Here is a 21456-nt window from a genome sequence, read left to right as displayed (position 1 = left end):
AGAAAAAAAAGACCTTGTTTGATCAGATTTATAGGAAAAACCTTAGGGAATATGGATTTACATATGAGCATATAACGGAACAAATGGGAATGGGCCTGTTAATAAAGTAGCAGGCAAGACTGAAAAGAATTGGGGATATCGTCAAGAATTGGAAAAATACTTGTACAGAAAGAGCGGATATACGTTAATCGGTCGTCGTACAAGGTGCGCGACATGGTTATTGTATCTAAATGTTTCAAATGCCTTTCCTATGGGCATATTTTCAAATACTGTAGGGGACAACTGACGTATCATCACTGTGCCAGAATAAGACATGTGTACATAAATTGTGCACATAAAGAAGAGAGACCTGTCTATACCAACTGCAAGATCGGGTTGGGCAATCACATCACTCTGTTAAAGGTAAACTATGTCCGGAATATATTAGAAATTTGGAGCTAACAAAGAAGAAAATTTAATTATGAAGGAGTAAGAACTGCAAATTAAAGGAGTGAATATAATGCAAGTGAACAGAAGAAAGGCATATGATGTGGCCTTGCAGTTCTTTAAGCAAATGGAAGACAGGGGAGGACATCCAGGGATCTGGATGTCCTTCTGGTCCAGGAGACATACGTCGGAAAAGATTACGTAAAAGGTTTCCCCATGAGTTATTAGGATTATTATTTGAATTATTAGGAATTCAAAACTAATGGTTACGCAAGTAACTGAACTATGCGATGCATATGGTTAAAAACTATAAGAAGAAACCTCATACCTTTTATGTAGGACAGGAATTCTCTCAACCCTCACAGTTTAAGTATTATGTGATTATTTGAATGAATGTCCCATATTTAATATTAAATAAACTCAATTACAAAGACTGCATTAAAATTATATAAATAGATATGTGTTAAAAGATTGTCACGTATTCAATTCTCATCCCCAACATAACGCACCAAGAAAAGCCAGGGAAGCCGACAGCCATGAACACACCCCCAAAAACTCAACCAATGACGTATGCCAACGTGAGAACTGAAAACAATTGTCAAATTAATCCTTAAGAAACATAAGATAAATGTATATCGAAATTAAAATATCTAAAAACCTAAAAATTGTCTAAACTTCTTATAAGGGACCAAACTTATTCGGGTAGCTTCCGTGCTCACAAGAAGTAAAGTGTTTTTCGTGAATAATGTCCACCCTTTTGTACGCATAAATTGAATACATTGCAATCTTTTAATTGAGTTCATTTAATATTAAATATAGAACATTCATTCGTTTAATCAGATAATCACATAATACTTCAACTGTGAGGGTTGAGAGAATTCCGGTCCTACATAAAAAAAAGGTATGCGGTTTCCTCTTATAGTTTTTAATAATAACTTTAATAGGACATATTGAGCTTGGATGCTCTTACGATCTTAATTAGATGCATATGGTATATTCTGACGTACAGTTGGAAGCTTTTTTTTTTTTTTTTGGTATGCATTTATTGCCAGTTCAGTCATGAACTAAATCCTTATCTGCAATATATAGATAAAGTTTGTTCTATTCTCAAGACCGAAAGGGTGATCTGACGAGAAATACGAATGTAATGCGAATGAAATAATTCTGTAATGTGGGGTAGCCCAGAGACTGACAGTACAAGTGACTTGTTTGAATAAACAATTTAACAGAAATTGTTATAAATGAATTAGGGTAGTCAGCGACTTATTCCTCTACTGTAGGAGAGTCAAATATAGATGTTACTCCGGCTTCCCAATCAATTATATTAAAAATAGTGAATTGGCAGGTACAGCATGATTGGACAACTATTGACCACCGCTGTATCACCTATAAGGTTGAGGACAGTCGAACGAGAAATGGAGTGTATAGTATTGATAGATGCTATTAAAATTGCAAGATGGAATAAGTTTGAAGAGTGTATTAGAAGAGATCTGATTGCTAAAAATGAAGAACACTAGAATGGCAGTTCGCCTGAGGAAAAGGTCGGACTGTTGGTAATATGGTTACTCGGGCAATTCGGGACTCTGAAGAAAATAAAAGATACAGTCACACAGTGCCTTGGTAGTCGAGTGAGTTGATCAATAAGAGAAGACGCGTCTTTCGCTGAGACGAGAATTCCAAAGGTCCAGATGCCTTGGAGTGCAAAATAAGATTGAAGAGTGTAAAAGGAATTATATGAACGAGCAAAAAGAATATTTCAAGTTCATAAAAAAAGTAAACAGGAAACATAGAAAAACTTTGTCAATGAAAAACGGAATGATAATATATGGGGGTATTCATTATAAGATTGTTATGGATAAGAAGTTAGACAAGTTATAATATACTGTTGGGGGTCTAGAACAGAATAAGTTAGACTGGAGGTACGCGGTAAGTGTATTTTGAAAACTTTTTCCACAAGATATAAAAGACCAAGAAACGGTCCAGCAGAAAGAGGTTAGAAAATTAAATAAGAAATATCGCGGAACTGGAAAGAGTGATTTGTTTACAAGGGAAGAATTAGAGGAAGCAGTAGTTAATAGTGGGAAAATCCACTGGAAAACACTGTCTGAAGTCTCTTGCAATGAAATGGCCAAGCATTATAACAATCCCTTTTTCCAAAAATGTTGGAAAAAGGGGTTGTTAAGATATCAGCAAAGAGGCTGGATAGAGATGTAATGGACCCTGTATCATATAGGCCTATCTCTCTGCTTCCAAGGATTTGGAAACGTTCGAGAGGATGTTCATTGAAGATGTTGGATCATTATAAAGGACAATGCCTTTTCTCTGTCTGGTAGTATGGCTTCGAGAAGGGCAGGTCGGTTGAAGATGCTATATTATATGGGCCTTCTTGATGGTATAAGGTGCACTTTAGAAAAATATGTTATGGGTATTTTTCTAGACTCTAAAGGGGCTTTTGATAGGATCTGGTGGGGAGTGTGTTGAGGAGGAGGCTTAGACAGGATCACTTACTCGGAGGATTGTATAAAATTTTTGAGAAGTTATTTTAGTGAGAGCCATGTGGTTGTAAGGATAATATGGAATTCAGGATGCAGATAACTAGTCTTCCCCAGGGTCCGATTGTGGGTCCACACTTGTGGAATTTCGTGATGGATGAATTGTTAAATAAAGACTGGGGAGATTCTGAACCATATGCATATGCTGATAACTTGACAATTTTGATTAAATGGGACTCCAGGAAACAATCAGAAGATAAAGCAGCAGAAATTATGAGAATCTCATGTTTATGAACCGAAGAGAACAAGCTAGAGATATCAATTGCCAAGTCTAGCATAATAATTTTAAAAGGAAAGTTGAGTATTACGTGGCCTCCCATCATGAGCACTACTGCTGGATCCTTTAAATATGCCACTAATGTTAAATACCTAGGAATTATATTAGAAAATCAAATAAGAAATATCATGAATGATATTTCTTATTTAATTTTCATGAACGACTTGCCCTTAATGCCCCAAGTTAAGTACTCAAGAGAAAAAGTGCGAGTTGCAAAAGACTTGCACTTTTGGTGGTAAGCCGAGCTTGTCGGACTGTATCTAATAATGCACTGTAGCCATTAGCAGGTAGAGAACATGAAGATTTGTTAGTACTAAAAGAATATCTGGAGTATTCTACGTTAACGAATATTCAAATGGTTACTGTGGCATGGCCTTACGAAAATATAAAGTTCATGGGAAGCAGGGAGAGAGATGTGGTGATTGTAACCACTGTGCTACCGCGAGGGTTCGGGAAGCAGGACATGAAAGTAGAAATGAAAAGAATACAAGAGGAAATTGAGAGAATATGGTAATGTAGATGGAATGAGTATGTCAAGGATTGAGTTATTGCTTTCTGCCTGATGTAGTAGCCCTGAAGATGTACGCAAAGTGGCCGGATCTGGGTGTGTATACTACTATGAAAATTAATAAGCACGGACTGAAGGCAAGATTATGTGAGTTGGGGATTGAACAGACTGCACTTTGTTCTTGTGGAGAAAGAGAGGATACGAATCATATTCTGAGACACCGTGTACTGTATCAGGATTTAAGGCTACAGATGTTACAAGAGTTGAATATAAGTGTTACGGAGCCCAGTTATGTGTTTTTAACATTAGAGAATTATAAATTTTTTAGAGAATTTGTAAGAAAAGGTCTTTGAGAGAAGACAAAGAGGGAATATAAGGCTATTTACATAAGCCAATTTACATAAGGCTATTTACATACGCACAAGTTGATCCATATATATACACACATGCACACACACACATATATTGTAAATATTATTTGTAAATAGTGTAGATATATTATAGCGTATAGATATTTTTAATGTATAAAATATATAAAACATTGTTTTTAATATTAGTGAGATTCATTGGTTCAAGAATGACGTGGTTTGTCGTAACAAACCAGGAGTGGCGGAGCGCTATCATCCAGCGTCAAGGGGGTCTGAGTTTAAAGAACTGCAATTTTAAGTGAGGGCAAATATGTATTTGATACTACTCTGTCCAGCAACATGCTTAGCAGGATGTGGCTTAAACTAAGCATCACCCTAGGGCAAGTCCAAATATTTAATATAAGGGAGTGAATGTTGAACTTTTAAGCTATCAGTACAAAACCACGGAATGCCTAATTATTTTATTATTATTATTTTTTAATACTGTACGGTCCATCCTAGAGACCTTATACGCCTACCTACAAATTTTAAAATGCGCCATTTTAAATAAACGAAAAACATTCAATAAAATACCAAAACTAACATACAATAAATATGTAATTTTTACATAAAAAATATTTAAAAATGCTATTTTCTTTCTTGGTAACATCTTATCTTGCAAAAAAAAAAAATTATTAACTCAATTATTTTATTGATAAAAGAAATCAAAACAAATGAAAAAAAAATTATCATAAAAATAAAAATCAGACATTTTCGTAACAATTTTTATGTACTATTAATTGTAAATTATAAAAATACTTTCACTACTGATATATACATATTCATTTAGTCTTTAAATTATTTTATTTTTTTTAAGTGAACTTAATCAGAATTTAATTTATCCATGCCTGTAAATTAATTTCATCCACACTTGCAGTCTGTTTCTTCATCAAATGAGGATTCTTCTTCACTTACTCCTAATTGTATAGTAAAATTTTCTCTCCTTTCATCAATTAGTCTGTTGATCTATACATGCTATCTCAATAATATATTTGTAGCAATCTTTCCATTGTAAAATGCTAATTTCAGTTGCCTTTTGAACAAAATAATGATTTAACGTCATCTAATGTAGGCGAGTGGTCAAGAGCGGGAATGCAGTAGCACACGCTCTTTAAGTAGACCAGGGTTCAAGCCCATGACTCCTAAATACAGCTGATCTGCCAACCCACACTGGACTGGCAGATTATGATCCATTTCCTTTAACATGAATTGTCGAAGAGACTTTCATCTTGCAGTGATCATGGCTGCAGTTTACCTTTTTTTTTTTAAATTTAAATGACACTTTACGAAATGCAACGCACTGCTTTATCTGTCCCCAGTTTAACTCAATTGGGTTCCGGTCTGCATGGTGGGGAGGGGGCAAACGAAGTACAAACATGTACTATCTTTCTAATATTTTATCCAGTTTATAAATTTTAGTAGGTAATTTATGCTGTTTAATTAGACTGTACAGTTCATCTTTCTGCATATTCTGATCGTATAGTACAGTTTTTTGCAACTATTCTCATATATCACATTTTTCGCTGTTAACGTTGGAACCTTTTTTAACAAAAGATTGTGATACGGGGCATTATCTATTACTAATAGACTTTTTGGGGGAATTAATTTTTCTTCTATGTAACGCTCGAAATTTGGCCACATCATTTCATTATGATAATCTCCCGTCTTCCTTTGAGCTTAAAAAATATAAAAAAAGCTTTAGGGACAAAACCATTATCCCCACCGGCACAATCAATCCGGCGGAAATACGACAGCCATTACTTTCTTTCTCGCTGTTTCGTTTGGGTTCCAGCTGTGCAACCACATTTTGTCCATATGTATGGTCGTCCTTCTCTAAAACATTTTATGGTCCTTAAATATGAAATTCCAGTTGACAATATCAGACCGTTCTTTTTAGAAGAATTAGCATTAGCAAGGGGCACATGATGCAAGAAAGCAAGCATATATAGCATCATCCAAAAAAAAAAACAACACACACACCCTTCTCATTTCACTCATCCACTCGCTCCAAATGTTTGTCTAGCTCTGCCTTGAATCTGTTTACGCTATCAACTTCTACAACGACAGATGGAAGTTTATTGAAACAATCAACCACCCGCTGGCAAAAGGCAAACTTCTGCACATCTATCCTAAAACTGTCTTTCCTCAATTTGAATTTATGCCCGCTCATACGATTATTCTGAGCAGGAGGAACGATCCCATCAGCATTGAGCATGCTCAAACCATTCAAAGCTTTATACAACTCAATCAGATCACTTGTGCCTAGTCTCCAGACACTGTAATTTGCAAAACTTAAGCTCTTTCTTCGTAAGAGCAACCCTTTGTTCCATTCACTAATCTTGTTTCCCCTTCTCTGTACTAGTTCCATCAGCTCTACATCCTTCTTAAAATGAGGCCTCCAGACCTGTGTACAGTATTCAAGGTTTGGCCCGACCATTGTCTTATACAAGGAGATAATCACCTCCTTATCCCTGCTAGGGAAATTCCTGTATATCACTGACAAGACACAAAGAGCTACTCTTGCAGACCGTCTGCAATGTTCAGAAAATTTCATATCTACCTGTACAATTAACCCCCCCCCCCCCAAGTCCTTTTCACTCTCTACCACTGTCAGTGTAGTACCACACAGTTGATACGTTACTCTGGGGTTACTGCTTCCCATATGTAGTATTTTACATTTGTCAATGCAAAACTTCAATTGCCACCTCTCAGCCCATCTGCTCAACTTTTCTAGATCCTGTTGCAGGAGCGTACTGTCTTTAACAACTCTGCCGACCTTCGTATCGTCTGCAAACTTGAACATTAAGCCTGATACACTATCATCAATATCACTAATGAATACAGAAAACAACAATGGACCCAACACTGAACCCTGGGGGAGTCCACTAATAACATTAGTCCACGAAGAGCAATGTCCATTAATTTCCACTCTGTCTTCTCCCACCCAGGCATCCTTCCCTTTATCCATAGCAGCAATTTGCCTCCAATGCCACACTACTCCAATTTGTGCAGCAGTCTTCCATGTGAAACAGTATCAAAAGCCTTTCTAAGATCCAAATATATGATATCAAAATTGGATGGTCACAAAATTGGAACTGGATGCAAAGATTTCCATCTTTGCATCCAGTTCCAATTTTGGTGATCCAGTTCCTTTGTGACCACATCATAGTATCCAATCAAATTGGTCAGACAAAACTTCCCCTTAACAAACACATGCTGTGTGCGAGCTATATCTGAAGTCTTGTCCAGATAATCCTGCAGTGCTTCTTTAACCAGTGCCCCCATTACTTTCCCTGGAAAAGAAGTTAAACTAATAGGTGTGTAATTACCTGTGTCTCCCTTTGATCCTCCTTTGTGGACTGGGGTCACATTTGCACATCTCCAGTCCATGGGTACCCCCCCCCCAGAGTCCAAGCAAGCTCTCATAATTATGGCTAAGGGTTTGCTTACTTCCTTCGCTGCCTCCTTTAATATAATTGGATAGATTCCATCCACTCCAGGTGCCTTTCTTATGTTTATCTTCAACAATTTCTCCTCCACTTAGCACTCAGTTATTACAAAATCATCTAGTTCACTCACTGCCAGAGTTTAATTCACCTCGGGCATTCTCCTCCTTGAATAACTCCTCATGTGTGAATGGAGATGCAAAATACTCATTTAGTTTGTTAGCTACCTGAGCAGGATCATCAAAAGTGGAACCATCGATATCAAGTGGACCAAACTGATTTATCCCGTTCGTTCTAGAGTTTACATAAGTAAAGAATTCTTTGCTGTTTTTCTTTGCATCCTTTGCCAAAGATTTCCACCTTTGGGAAAGGAATTCTTTCCATCGCAATTCTAAAAGTTTAATTATTCATCGTAAAGTTCTTTCGCTGCATTTAAGCCCTATATCTTCACAACCACGACTCACTCTGCCCCGTTATGAAAAAATGCCCATAAACATTCCTCGACCATTGACGGATTCGAATTCAGGTCTTTCCACCCGTTCTGGGAGGACAGTGATTGTAGCTACAGTTCTACCGCGAGGGCTCTTCGGTAACTGTTAAGTAAAAAATCATTTTCATATCGCCTTTCAAAAGTGGCCACAATAAAGACAATACAAAAAAGAAACCAAGTCATGTTAATTAGCTGTTTAAATATCAAATGACATTTTATGTAAAATATGAAATATATTTAAACTGCATTGGTTACCTTTATTCAGTCCATAGCCCACAATTGACCATGATTTCCCAGAACCTGTCTGTCCATAAGCAAAGAGAGCTGAATTGTATCCGTCCCAGGCATTTTTTAGCACTCCTCTTCCTAAATCATTGTAAACTTTTTCCTGAAATGATGTATAAACTTTCATAAGAGAATTTAATGCAACCGTTTAGAAGTTCTCCACTGAAATAGCTTAGCATTAGGAACTCCTACCTAGTATCCCGTTGTATCAACTTTAACACGCAGTCCGGCTTGGATACGTCGTGGCGCAGACACCACGAGGTGCTGGAGTGTATTCACAGATATGGTAAATCCAGTGCTTACCATACTAGTGATGGGCATAATCGATTCATAAATTATAACTAGTAGTAGATTTACATTGTCAAGATCTCAATTAGTAACGATTATTCTCTCGCTACGAACATTCCGAATGATTATTAAATTTGGTTACTCTTCTTTGGAAATTGTTTCTAATAATTTTATTCAATCAAATTCAGTTACCTTTTTAATAACGTAAACGGTAAATGAAAACTTACTGTTTACGTATCAAATACATTACTAACGAAATACATATGATAGAATAACAAAACTGGTGAACGTTAGTTTTTTTTTTTTTTTTTTACATTCTTTGGTGTATTCAACAGTTTTATTCGTTCTCAATTGCGAAAAAGTGCCTATTGTCTTCATATAGGTCCGTCCGCATGAAACAATTTTACTCACAATGAACAGATTTCGATGAAATTTTAGATCATTTTAGAAAGATTTGTCGAGCAATCCAAATTTCATTTCATTTAAAATAACGAAAACCCCAAACACGAGAGGTATTAGAACCTATAGTACTTAGTACCGTGCTTGGGTTGCAGGTTGAGAAGAATAAAGAAGACATTTAACTTGAACTTCTGTAGACTGTAATTTTCAGGAAATACGTACGACGGAAGGTTGTTCGAAAACGGCAGTTGAATGAATAAACGAGAAAGATGAAAAGTTGGTTCTGTGAGTTTGAAGTTGGAGAGTAAATGGATGTTGGCGGCACGTGTTCGGACTGTTTTGAAAGAGAGACCGGGAATTATAGAAGCCGATTCAGAAAAACAGTGCCCATGGAAGTATCTGTAGAAAAGGCATACAGCAGAAACAGTAGGTCTATGAGACAGCGAGTGGAGAGACTGTTAGGCATGAGTCATTAATTAACCTAACTGTCCTCTTCTGAATGCAATCTAGAAGCCTGAGAGAGGTTTTGGGGGAATGGTGGCATAGTGTTTTGGGAAGGAGCCACCGGTGGCTTCCCATATCTGCGCCATGGTACTTTGATAAGAATTAAAGAATCTCTGTAAAAGCCAGAAAAAGTGTAATGGCTGGTTTGTGACAGAGTAGTGCTATGTTCTGTCTCTGGCTGCTTGGCCGCAGGGCCCCTAAGGGACCCCACGTTTCCCGCCACCACCACTGGGAAGTGAACCAGGCTGCCCATTATACTCCGGCTGGCCTCCGCCAGGGTTGGGGGCACTGCCCCAGATGAGTGAATAATATTCCATGGTACGGCGGATTTGCAATTTCTACAGAGTGAACAGCTAATAATTTTGGAAGAAAAGTAACGCCGAGAGCGAAAGAGAAAACCAAGTTGTTTTTTTTTAGGTACAGAGAAAGCAATATTTGTAATGTGCTGGTGCCAAGAGGGAGAGATTAGAAGTCAGGGTAATCCCCAAAAGAGATATATCAACTTGCCTAGAAATCGGAGTGTCACTAAAGATAAGCATAGGAGTAGAAGAACCCTTTTTGCGAGATATAAGACAAGACTGAATTTTAGAAGGATTGGAATCAACTGAGTTGTCTTTGCTCCTCTGGGGAATAACCTGGAGATCGGAATTTAAGGAATTGGTGGCGGATATTCGAGAAGTTGAAGCTGATTGAGTAGGGAAAGGTTTCTCAAAATGGAATGCAATGTGCTCTCATCGGCAAAACTATGCATAGGATTTCCGGTCAATGAAAGAAGGTCATTAATATACAAGAGGAAAAGAGTGGTGGAAAGAACTGAACCTTGGGGACAACAGCATTACTGGAGAAGTTAAAAGACAAGAGCCATCTACCATCGCCCTCAGTGAGCAATCAGAGAGAAACCTGGATAACCAATTACAAGAAACAGTTGACAAACCATAAAATGGAAGCTTGTTTAGAAGACTTTTATGCCAAACACGATCGAAAGCTTTTGAGATGTCAAGAGCAACTGCTTGTGTTTCACCGAACTTATCCATTGAATTATATGGACAACATAAGCTAGAATATCACCAGTGATATATCGTGGATTCTGTCAGTATGGATTCTGTCAGTGGATCGACACTGACAGAATCCATACTGGCGATCGTTGATCAGACGGAAGGTTTCTAGATAGTTTAAGAGTTGGCGGTTAATTGATTTCTCCATTACTTTAGAAAGAGCAGAAGTAATTGCAATGGGACGATAACTGGATGGGAGGGATCTGTCGCCCTTTTTAGGAACTGGTTGGATATGAGCAAATTTCCAAGCAGAAGGAAAACCACCTTTGGAATAAGAAAGTGAAAAAAGGCGGAAAAGAACAGGAGTAAGTTCAAGAGCACAGGTTTTGAGAACAAGTGGAAAAATACCATCAGAACCTGGAGCTTTCTTAGCATCAAGATTCGTCAAAATCCCTCTGACATCCTTTTGACGGAAGACCATAGGAGGCATTGAATGGAGCGAGATGGGAATGGTGGGAGGTGTTTTACCAAGATCATTAATACATGAGTTGGAAGAAAAATGGGATGCTAGTAGGTCAGCTATATCCTTGGCTGAAATGACAACAGAACCATCTGGTTTTGGCAGAGGTGGGAGCAGGCAAAAGTTGCGGCCAATAGCTTTGGCAAGAGACCAGAATGCTCGGATACCATTAGGGCAAGAAGTAAGTTTTCTACTCTTAGCCTATTCAAAATCTAGTTTGGACTGATTAATAACTGCTTTACAATTGTTACGAGTTTTGGTGTAGGCAGAAAATGAAACTGAAGAATTGGGAACAAGCCAATTACGATATGCAACATTCTTCTCTTGAACAGCCTTAGCACATTTATTGGAAAACCAGGGTTTAGATAAAGGACGAGATTTTAAAGTGGAGTGTGGGACAGAGGATTCCATACCTACAAGAATAATTTCACTGACACGATTTGAGCATACGGTTACATCAGAAATTTTGAAACAGTAATGTAACCAAGGAAAAGAAGAAAAGAAATCTCGCAGGTCATCCCATTTTGCAATGCCAAATAATACAAGGTTGGGAATAGCCATGAGATAAAGGATCCATTGGAGAAGAGACAATCGCCAAGTTGTGATCTGAGGTGCCTAAAGGACCACTCACTTCGAGCGTGTACTTACAAGGGTTGTTTGCGAGAAAAAGATCAAGCGTGTTGGCTGTATGGTTAGGATTGTCCGGTATTCTTGTAGGTAAATGAACAATCTGTGCAAGGTATTTGCTGAGGCTTTTGCAAGTAATTGCAAAAGCCTCAGCATCTCGGCCAGCTGGATCGGTGTGACTAGAAAACGGAAGCCAGCTGGAGTTGTGAACATTAAAATCACTAAGGAAAATCACAACACTGTTATACCATACAGCCAACCACACAGCCAACAATCCTAACCATACAGCCAACACGATCAAACGTGTTGGCTGTATGGTTAGGATTGTCCGGTATTCTTCTAGGTAAATGAATAATCTGTGCAAGGTCATTAGTAATTGCAAAAGCCTCAACATCTCGGCCAGCTGGATCGGTGTGACTAGAAAACGGAAGCCAGCTGGAGTTGTGAACATTAAAATCACCAAGGAAAATTACCACACTGTTAGGAATGTTGGACTGGTGAAAGTCAAGTTGCAAAGAGAGGAAGTCAAACAGCTCCAAGTGATTAGTGGAGTTGAGAGAACGGTAGAGACAGATGACTTTGACACAATGGTAGAAAGATTTTAAGCCAGAGAAGATCGAAAAGAGGAGATTCCAAATTAGTCTCTGACAGGGAATATAGGAACGGACATATGCACAAGTACCACATTTGAGGCGAAAGGAATCATACAGCGAATAGTTTGTGCAACTGGGATGAGCAGTAGTTGAATCAACCGATAACTGATATCCTGTCAGAAAAGGTACATGGGGTTTGGAAGACTGCAAGTGGAAATGGACATCTTTGAGATTAGAATTGAGACCACGTATATTTGTGAAATGAACTAGAAAGTGTTTGGGAGGTTTAGATCTTTTCGCAGATAATCTACTCTATTAGTTTGACAATTCATGGTGTATTCAATAGTAAGAAAAGGGAGGGGGAGGAAATGCTGTATGAAGTAATGAAATTTATGGATATGGCATACACATGGTAAGAATATACCTAGATCCTTGACATAACGTGGCCTCGACAATGACCCCTGTATACACACTACTCGGGCTCCTAGTCACTATCTGGCAGAGTAGAGGTACCAAGATTATACACTAGCTGATTCAGAAGCCTCCTAAAGAATTACCAATAGGTTCGGTTCGGTACTAACTGGCGGCCGGCCTGCGTACACCGTTTTAAAGCTGTACGCTCGAAATGTAAGGAAGATTGGATCTCGCCATGATGTTCATCATAACCTCAAAAGTCATCAATCATACTGCATGATGGAAGAGATGGGGAAGGGCTGACCAGAACTTAGCTCTGGAGACTATACATGGGTTCCATCACTTCAAGCCTCCAATAAGCAAAGTGGTGATGGTATTTCACCGGTTGTCTAGCATATCTGAGAGAATGTGTGTGACAACCTCAAGGACCAATTACGTGTGTGTTCTGACTGTTCTCTGATCGATTTGCCTATTTTGGTGGACGCCCTCGCGTCATTGAGGGGATTCGATCCTGGGCTTTTTTCAACCTGGTTTGAGGAGGACTGTGATTATAACCGGACATCCGCAATGACTGGACCGTTAATGGACAATAAAATGTCCGATTGGCACATTTTCAACGTATATTTCATTTAAAACCTGAGAAGGTTTTAGGATCAGTTCCAATTCAACAGCAACACCTTTCCGCACAGATTCGACTTTTAATTTCGCATGTTCGAACATTACTCGAGATGGAAAAATCGGATCGACACCAAATATCAGCAGGCTACTTTGGTTTCCAGGGAGGATTCAAGGCTTGGGCGCTGACTCTCTTTAAAAATTACAGCTGTGAATTACAGGCTCCGAAAAAGCGATAAGTGTTTGCCTGTTTATTTACCTAATTGCTATTTTATATTGTACTTTATATGTAGTCTTATAGTTATTGTTACTGTTATGGTTATTTTTATTTTAGATAAAGAGTTTTTGTAGATTACTACTTAATATACGTAAAACTGTTATTTCGTTCGAATCTTGCAGCCATTGTTTTTGTATAGAGTAGTAGGGAATTCAAATTTTTAATTGCGGTAACTAGGAAGCTAACGTATAATTATATAGCGTAATACGCGTCACTGCATTTAGGATTCTATTAGATAGCGTAGTATTAAGACAATTAATTAATTAAATTTATTGATCTTATTAATTTAAAATATCATGCCCCAGACTAGAGCAGCAAAGCAACGGGCACAAAGTGACAGAAGTGCTGTGACTCGGGGGAGAACTGAGGGGAGAAATTCTCCAACGCATCACAGCCTAAAAAAATGTGCAACTTGTGAAATGTTTCAGAACTCTCTGGAACAGAACATGATCTAGCCAAGGAGGATGTCTCTGTGTGTGTGCCAGGTGCAGAAAGATTGTCTAGAAATTAGGCATCAACTGAGTGTTCTACTGGGCGTCTACGAGAGCTTGAGGTGTAGGGTAGATGCCTTCGAAGAAATTAATATGAGGGGCCCGTCAAGCTCTTAGCTGCCCAACTAAACGCCAGAGCTCACTCCTGAGCATCAGGCAACACAGCGGCAATCTCCAAGGCAGAATGCGCTGGTCCCAAAGGAACTAGTTATTGTTGGTGACTATTGTCAGGGAGACGGGGAATATATTGTGTAAAAAGGATAGATGGAAAAGGACAGGGTATGTCTGCCAGGGGTAAAAGTTGATGACGTTTTAAAGCATATGTCATATTTTAAGGGCACAAAAGGTGATATTGTTGTACACGTTGGCACCAATGACATTAAGAGTAGGAGATCTGCAGATTTACTTAACAAGTACAGGTCAATTTTGCAAAAAAGTCGTGAATTAGGGTTAAATTTGAAAGTGTCTGCAATTCTGCCCAGACACGATAGGAGAAAGTACATGATGAGAGCCTTGTCAATCAATTCGGCCCTGGAGGAAATGTGCAGGGCTCAAGGGGTAAATTTTTTTTCAGCCTGGTCTGTGCTTGTTAACAGGAGAGACTGCTTCTACAGGGATGGGATACACCACTGAAATAGAAAAGGTGCAAGAATATTTGCTGATGCTATCGAGGACGTGTTAGGTGGGTCGGAAAACTGCTAGCTTGGGGGGATTCACCGATTAAAAGGTTAAAAGTAACCGCAGGCAGAGGTGAAGGTGATTCTTGCACAACTTCTATTAGAATAAGTAGCGACCTGGAGCGAGGGGTGCTGAGGGTTTCAGGGACTGATGGCAGTCATCGTGAAACAGGTGGGTATATGGGATGTGCTAGGGTAACTAATAATAAGAATAGGAACATGTATACCAATGCTAGAAGTATAGTAAACAAATTTGAAGAATTTGAAGTGTTGGTCAAGACATCAAAGGTGGATATTGTTGGGATAGCAGAGATGTGGTGTCACACAGATATAAGGAATGCAGAACTGGAATTTGGGGAGTATAATGTGTACAGAAAGGATAGACAAGAAGGAAGGGAGGGAGGAGGTGTTATGCTGTTAATTAAGAAAAGCATAAAATCAAAAGAAGTGCATCCAGTTGATATAGATGAACAGTGCACTGTTGAGTCAGTTTGGTGTGACATAAGCACTGCGAAAGCAAAAATAAGAGTAGGAGTGTGTTATAGGCCTAATGAGTACAATGAACAATTGTACAGAGAAATAGAGTGGGCTAGTAAATGAGAATGTCTTATAATGGGGGATTTTAATTTCCCAGATATTGACTGGAACTTGTGGGTTTGTCACTCACACACTAGTAAGACTTTTGTGGATTTATTGGATGATTGTTTTCTGCAGCAGCATGTTCGAGAGGCAACCAGAGAGGGTAATACTCTTGATCTGGTTATCAGCAGTGATCATTCGTGTATTATGAATTTGCAGATAAAGGAACCACTAGGTGGCAGTGATCAAAGTGTACTGATGTGGGATTTACTTAAAGATATAATTACCATCAGGGGTAAAGGAAAGGGTTTTTGCTTTCGTAAAGGCGACTACGATGGTCTCAGACAGTTTTTAAATTCTGTACAGTGGGATCAACTGACGATGTTACCAACAGTAAATTCTAAGCGGGAAGCATTTAAGGAATTAATCGTGGATGCTACTAAAAGTTTCATACCTATTAAAAAATATTGTTCAAGGTTTAGGCCTAAATGGTTATCAAATGAACTAATGAGACTCGTGACAGAGAAGAAAAATGCATGGGATGTATATAAATTATCAATCGACTCAGAAGCCTATGGCAGACATAAGCTAGTCTGTAATCAGGTCACAAAGGAGGTTAGGCAGGCGAAGGCAGATTACGAGAAATCTTTGGCAAAAGATGCTAAGAAAAACAGCAAAGATTTCTTTATTTATATAAACTCTAAAAGGAAGGGGATGAATCTGATTGGTCCACTGGATATCGATGGTTTGGCTGTTGATGATCCTGCTCAGATAGCAAACAAACTGAATGAGTATTTTGCATCTACATTCACACATCAGGAGTTATTAAGGTTTGAAAATGGCAGAAGGTTATCAAATTGTAGCAGGGTGCTTAATGATTTTGTAATAACTCCGAAAGAACAGGTCCACTGGGCCCACTTAATTAGAATAGAAACATCTATTAGAGATCTTTTCCTAAAAAGAGAGCACTTGGTGTCCACCTTCTTTGATATGGAAAAAGCGTGACACAACTTGAAGATTTGGTATTTTAAAATATCTTTATAACCTCGGTCTAAGAAACCACCTTCCCGATTTTATTATAAAATATTTTGTCCCTTCGGTTTTTCCAAGTTCGAGCAGGAACCACCCTCAATCGGTCCTTTTGCCAAGTGGAGGGATCCATTTTAAGTGTTACACTTTTTGCCATTAAAGTAAACTCCATTATCGAGCAACTTCCTGAAACCGTAAAGAGTGCTTTCTGTGTCGATGACATCAGCATATTTTTCAGTCATGGAACGTGACAGTTATCAAGAGAACTGCAACAAGCCATTAATCATTAATCACCTTAACTACTGGGCAATCGCCAATGATTTCAGGTTCTCACCGAAGAAGACCGTTTGCGTACATTTCTGTCAACTAGTAAGCGAGGTAGGCGTGGCCTGTGTGGGAGACAGTTCATGAGGGCGCCAATTTTTTTTTTTTTTTTTTTTATATTCATTTTGGTTAACATTTATCAGTACAGTATTCACCATTTTGGGCAACAATTTTTATTTCGCCTACTAGCGGGACATAGGGTCGCAGCGCTGCTGCACAAGTCCATCACCCTGAATCTAAATTAAGACTTGGGTAAAGCACGATTCCAATAGTACCGGGACTAGTTTCTTGAGACTCAGTTAACAAAAAGTTGACATTTCTCCGACATATTCGTCATCTACACAAAAAAGTACATAACAGGGTTAAACGCTCTCCGTGCTCTTTCTTCTACTTGCAATTCAAACCGACGCACCTCTGCCATCAAAATTAAGATGAATGGTCTCACATATGTGTCCGCCAGAAATAGTGTCCTTCGGTGACTTGACCCCATTCCCATCAGGCTAATCGTATTGCTACTAGTGCATTGAGAGCATCTCCTATCCAAAGTTGTGTGTAAGCAAATGAACCATCTTTGTCGCTTCGATGAAAATTGTTGTTTCTACAGTATGCTTTTACGCTGAACTACTACCAGACCACACAAAGTGGACATGCGTTTTTGAGCCACGATGAGAAAATCTTTAACACTCGTCAGACTGCCAACCGTCCATTCGGTATTCTTGTCCAAGAGCTATTCAGATAGTTAACATCACGGTAGACAAGCTTTCGCACTCAGCAAAGCAGCCCCTTCCACTTTGGAATGTTCAAATACCAGCATGTGACTTCTCCCTTAAGAACTGGATGAAGTCTGATACCCGTTTACCGTCTCTCTTCAGCTCTATTCAGAACACAGAGTTGAACATTGTGACTTCTTGACAGTTTACACAGAAGGCTCGAAGTCAGAATCGTGTGTCTGCAATCTGCTGCTGCGTTTTCAGAAAATACTACAATTTACTGATAAGAATACTTCCACAGTCTGATTGCAATTTACTTCGGAGAATACCTCCACGGTGTGGAATTCAGCTTTCCGGGTTATATTTCATTTATTAAAAATGACTTTTTCTCAGGCTGGACATTACATTGAAATTGTATGCACTGACTGCAATTTCCCACTAACTACTTTTCGTGGTAGGGACTCCAAATTCATTTTATATGAACTGCAGCGCTTCAATGTCATATAATGGTGCGGGTACATGAAGCTCAGAACTTCAATATCTTGTAATGGAGCGGGAGTGCTGTAAGTCTGTAATTATCTGTACAGACTTGTGATTAGTGGCGGGGATATCAGGAAAGCTGGCTGAGACCGCCTAGTACAATAAATTTAAAATAATAATAATAATAATAATAATAATACTATATCTGAGCAGATTCCCCTGAATGCAGTATATACCTCACAGAGCTCCACGCTATAGAGCTAACCTTAGATAACATAAGAGCTTGTCAATACCAAAAGCTTATTATACACACCGATTCTTTAAGGACACTACACGTTTCATCAGAGATGAGCTGCACTACCCATTCAACTCTGTCCCGGGTTTAGCTGATGATATGCAATCTCTGAAGGCGTGTTCGATAACAGCTTCTGCTGGACCCCCCCCCCCAGTCATATCGGGATTAGCAGAAACGATTTGGTTGATATTGCAGGGAAATCAGCAGCCCGGGAAATAATCTTGACTTGTTAGCCTCGTATACAGACTACAGGCAAATAATCTGTAAAAAGTTATATTCATAGTCGCAAGATTCGTGGCAGGGTAACAAACAAACTACATGTGATTAAGCCTGAACTCAAACTATGGCAGTCTAGTCTGCGCAGGGATCGGAAAGAGGAAGTTGTTCTTGGTCAACTCCGCACAGAAGATTCATCTCTGACATTTCTTTCTGCTCAGGGCTGATGACTCTCCTACGTTCGAGCACTGTGATACCATTTTAATGGTCAAACATATTCTTATGGAATGTCCTGATTTCTCAAATGCGGGCCGTTTATATTTTAGTGGTTTTAACTGTCTGACTGAGCCTTATACACTCAGATTTTATCTGACAAAGACGATATGCCCGAAAATTTTAAAAACTATAAATAATGTTTTTCAATCTTTGTACATTTCGACATTGTAACCTATTTGTTGGTGCCAGCTGTTTTTAATATATTTTAGTATTGGACTTGGCACCTCATAGCCTTAGTTGCTCATGCGCAAAAAAAAAAAAAAAACTAAAATCACTCACTCACCCCAATCGCTTACACGCGCTAATTTAATTAATGCAACAGATTCTGGACCGTGAGCTCAAGCTCCTTGCCATATTTTTGGCCCTAGACAACTTATTTATCTGAGCATAAATCTTCTCTGGGTGCAGCCGGTCTTATTAAACTTGTCCTGAGTGCAGTCAAATCCTTCCCTCCAGTCTCCCAAAGCTCCCAACTTCAAAATATCCCATAGGTCTTGGTACATCCGTCCCTTTATCATAGATTCAGGTCGGATTAATGAAGCATATACTTTTCCAGCTGTTACTCCACTGGACATTTACCTCTCTGCTCCTAGCTGTTCTAAAGTGATGCCAAACTAGTCACCACTTCACGAGTGCTATACGACCACCACAAAGTTGCAATTTGCAAGAAATATTCGCGCTGTGTCACTGAATAAGTGAGAGCACTAAAAGAGAGAGAAATGTTACCTTTTTTTATTCAGGATTTTTGAAGCGAGTGCCAGACCGCTTTCTTAGCATTTTTGGATTGTAAAAAGACGATTCTTTTGTAAAATGTGCCGGCTTCTGGAGAATTCCAAATTGAAAAGTATCGGAGTTTACACAGTTTTTTGCTAATTATAAAAATAAGATTTAGTATAGGAGGAGGCTGGTTATCCTATATTGGATCGGAGAAAAGACCAGAGACTGATGATAAAAGTTGAGTCTAGGCCTAACACAGCAGAGCGGGGAAGCGGTAACAAACGCGTTTGAGTTGGTTCCAGCTCGCATGACTACCATATATGGTAATGATTGTATTCATTGTCGAAATGAATTACAGTCATTACCGTATTCATCATCGAAATCATCAACTGTGTAAATACCTCTAACTTCTGTGGTCATGCTGGAATGTAAACCAAACATTTATAACTGATATTACAAATGTGATGGAAATACGGGAGCTGAGATTATCAGGTACTCGCAGATATGTTTGGAATGATATTCTTTTGATATATACATACAGAAACGATAAGAAAATAAAACTGCGTACAAATGTAAATTCCAATAACAAAAACTGACTTTTATGATGAGCCATACCAATGCCCACAATAACGTATTAAAATAAGTCAAAATTAACTAAGAATAATGCAGTTAAAACTAAGAAAATTAATTTAAGTAAAAGATAAAAGAAAATTACAGTTGAATAGAAACAAAAGAATTATTATTACCTGATCGCAGAATAAACTGCCATTATAATGGCTTGGATCCGGAGCTAGATAGCCATCCTTAAGTTCTTTGTAGCCATTGTGAGACCAATAGCTGTAATCGTAGGCAAATTTTTTCGGTTTTTCATTTGGGGTATCCGGATTAGTGAGGTAGGTCACACTTCCTGACATCTCCACGATGCTCTTGGCATTTCTCTGTTTCTCTCGCTGGTTGTGATCAGCATTAAGGTTTCACAAGATTGATAGCATATCAGAATTATTCCTTTATTCAATTTCACCGAACAACGAATTCAATTTCAATTAAATAAAATGGCAGTATTGTTTCAATATAATGTCCGACATAATTATAAACATATTGATTACATATAAAACTATACAAACATTCTTAACGGATATGTTGTTGTAGGGTTTTTAGGTGCATGAGCGCCGTATATATTTATATCTATAAATTGCATGTGTTCTGTGGTCGATTTACTTGTTTACTGAACGAAAAACTCGAATTTCTGCGAGAAAAAACCGTGCCTACCTATCCTCATATCAACTAACTCAGTCACATTGTGAAACAGGCCCATAAAAATCCTTCGTCATCAATGGAATTCAAATTCGGGTCTTTTCTACCCTGTATAGGAGGACGGCGATTCTACCAAGTGTAGTAATGAATATGAATTTCTGGGCAAAATCTGAAGTCAGTTCTAATAATCTGAAGTTCTTGCCATTTCTCTCTTCTCCAGAGAGAAACTGAGAAGGTAGGTTAGAACCTACTTTCTTTTATTCTCTCGAGAAACAATAAGGAAAGAAAGAAACGATCCTTTCTAATTATGTTTTTTTGTTATTCAGACACAAACTGGTTTTTAACAGTAACCACAATAAAGCTAGACTAAAGGTCTATTATACTTTTCACCAACTATAAATAAAGGTAATGTAACATATTTAGTGCAATTAGTAAAACTATACTTCCGTGTGTTACTTGTCTGACGGCACCGGGGGCTTCCCCCATCACCGCAGTACTTCAAAGTAAAGTGTGTTAGTTGTCTGACGGCACCAGGGGTGTACCCCATATCCGCTCTCCGCAGTACTTAAAAAAAAAAAAACTATTATATTTAGGCCACCCGAATAATTAAATTCATCTTCCCGCAGTACTTCAATGAGATAAAATTGGGCAGGACCACTTTAAAGGCTACCCCAAACAATAAACGAAAGTACCCAAAATATCCGAGTTTAGTCCGCTGCCAACTTCAAAATATACCGCTGACAGTGGTTTTAATATTTTACTGAACACCATTGGTCATACAATAA

At 38.5% G+C, this 21456-nt stretch overlaps 1 protein-coding gene across 1 annotated transcript in view; it reads right to left on the bottom strand.

Annotated features, from left to right (window-relative positions):
* The window catches only part of LOC150090807 (kinesin-like protein KIF28), a 195201-nt gene extending 174870 nt beyond the window's left edge, over positions 1–20331 (bottom strand). The window contains exons 1-2 of the mRNA XM_090373827.1: positions 20164–20331; positions 8362–8494 (exon numbers count right to left, since the gene is read on the bottom strand). Coding sequence (XP_090229953.1) covers positions 8362–8494; positions 20164–20331 — 301 coding nt within the window. The remainder of the gene's footprint in view (positions 1–8361; positions 8495–20163) is intronic.
* Between the last annotated feature and the right edge of the window lie 1125 nt (positions 20332–21456).

The sequence above is a fragment of the Mastigoproctus giganteus genome, chromosome 1, assembly GCF_048544385.1.
Source record: "Mastigoproctus giganteus isolate SK-2022 chromosome 1, ASM4854438v1, whole genome shotgun sequence".
NCBI classification, from domain to species: domain Eukaryota; kingdom Metazoa; phylum Arthropoda; class Arachnida; order Uropygi; family Thelyphonidae; genus Mastigoproctus; species Mastigoproctus giganteus.
The sequence above is the reverse complement of the archived record's forward strand: the minus strand, read 5'-3'. Positions and strand labels throughout refer to the sequence as shown.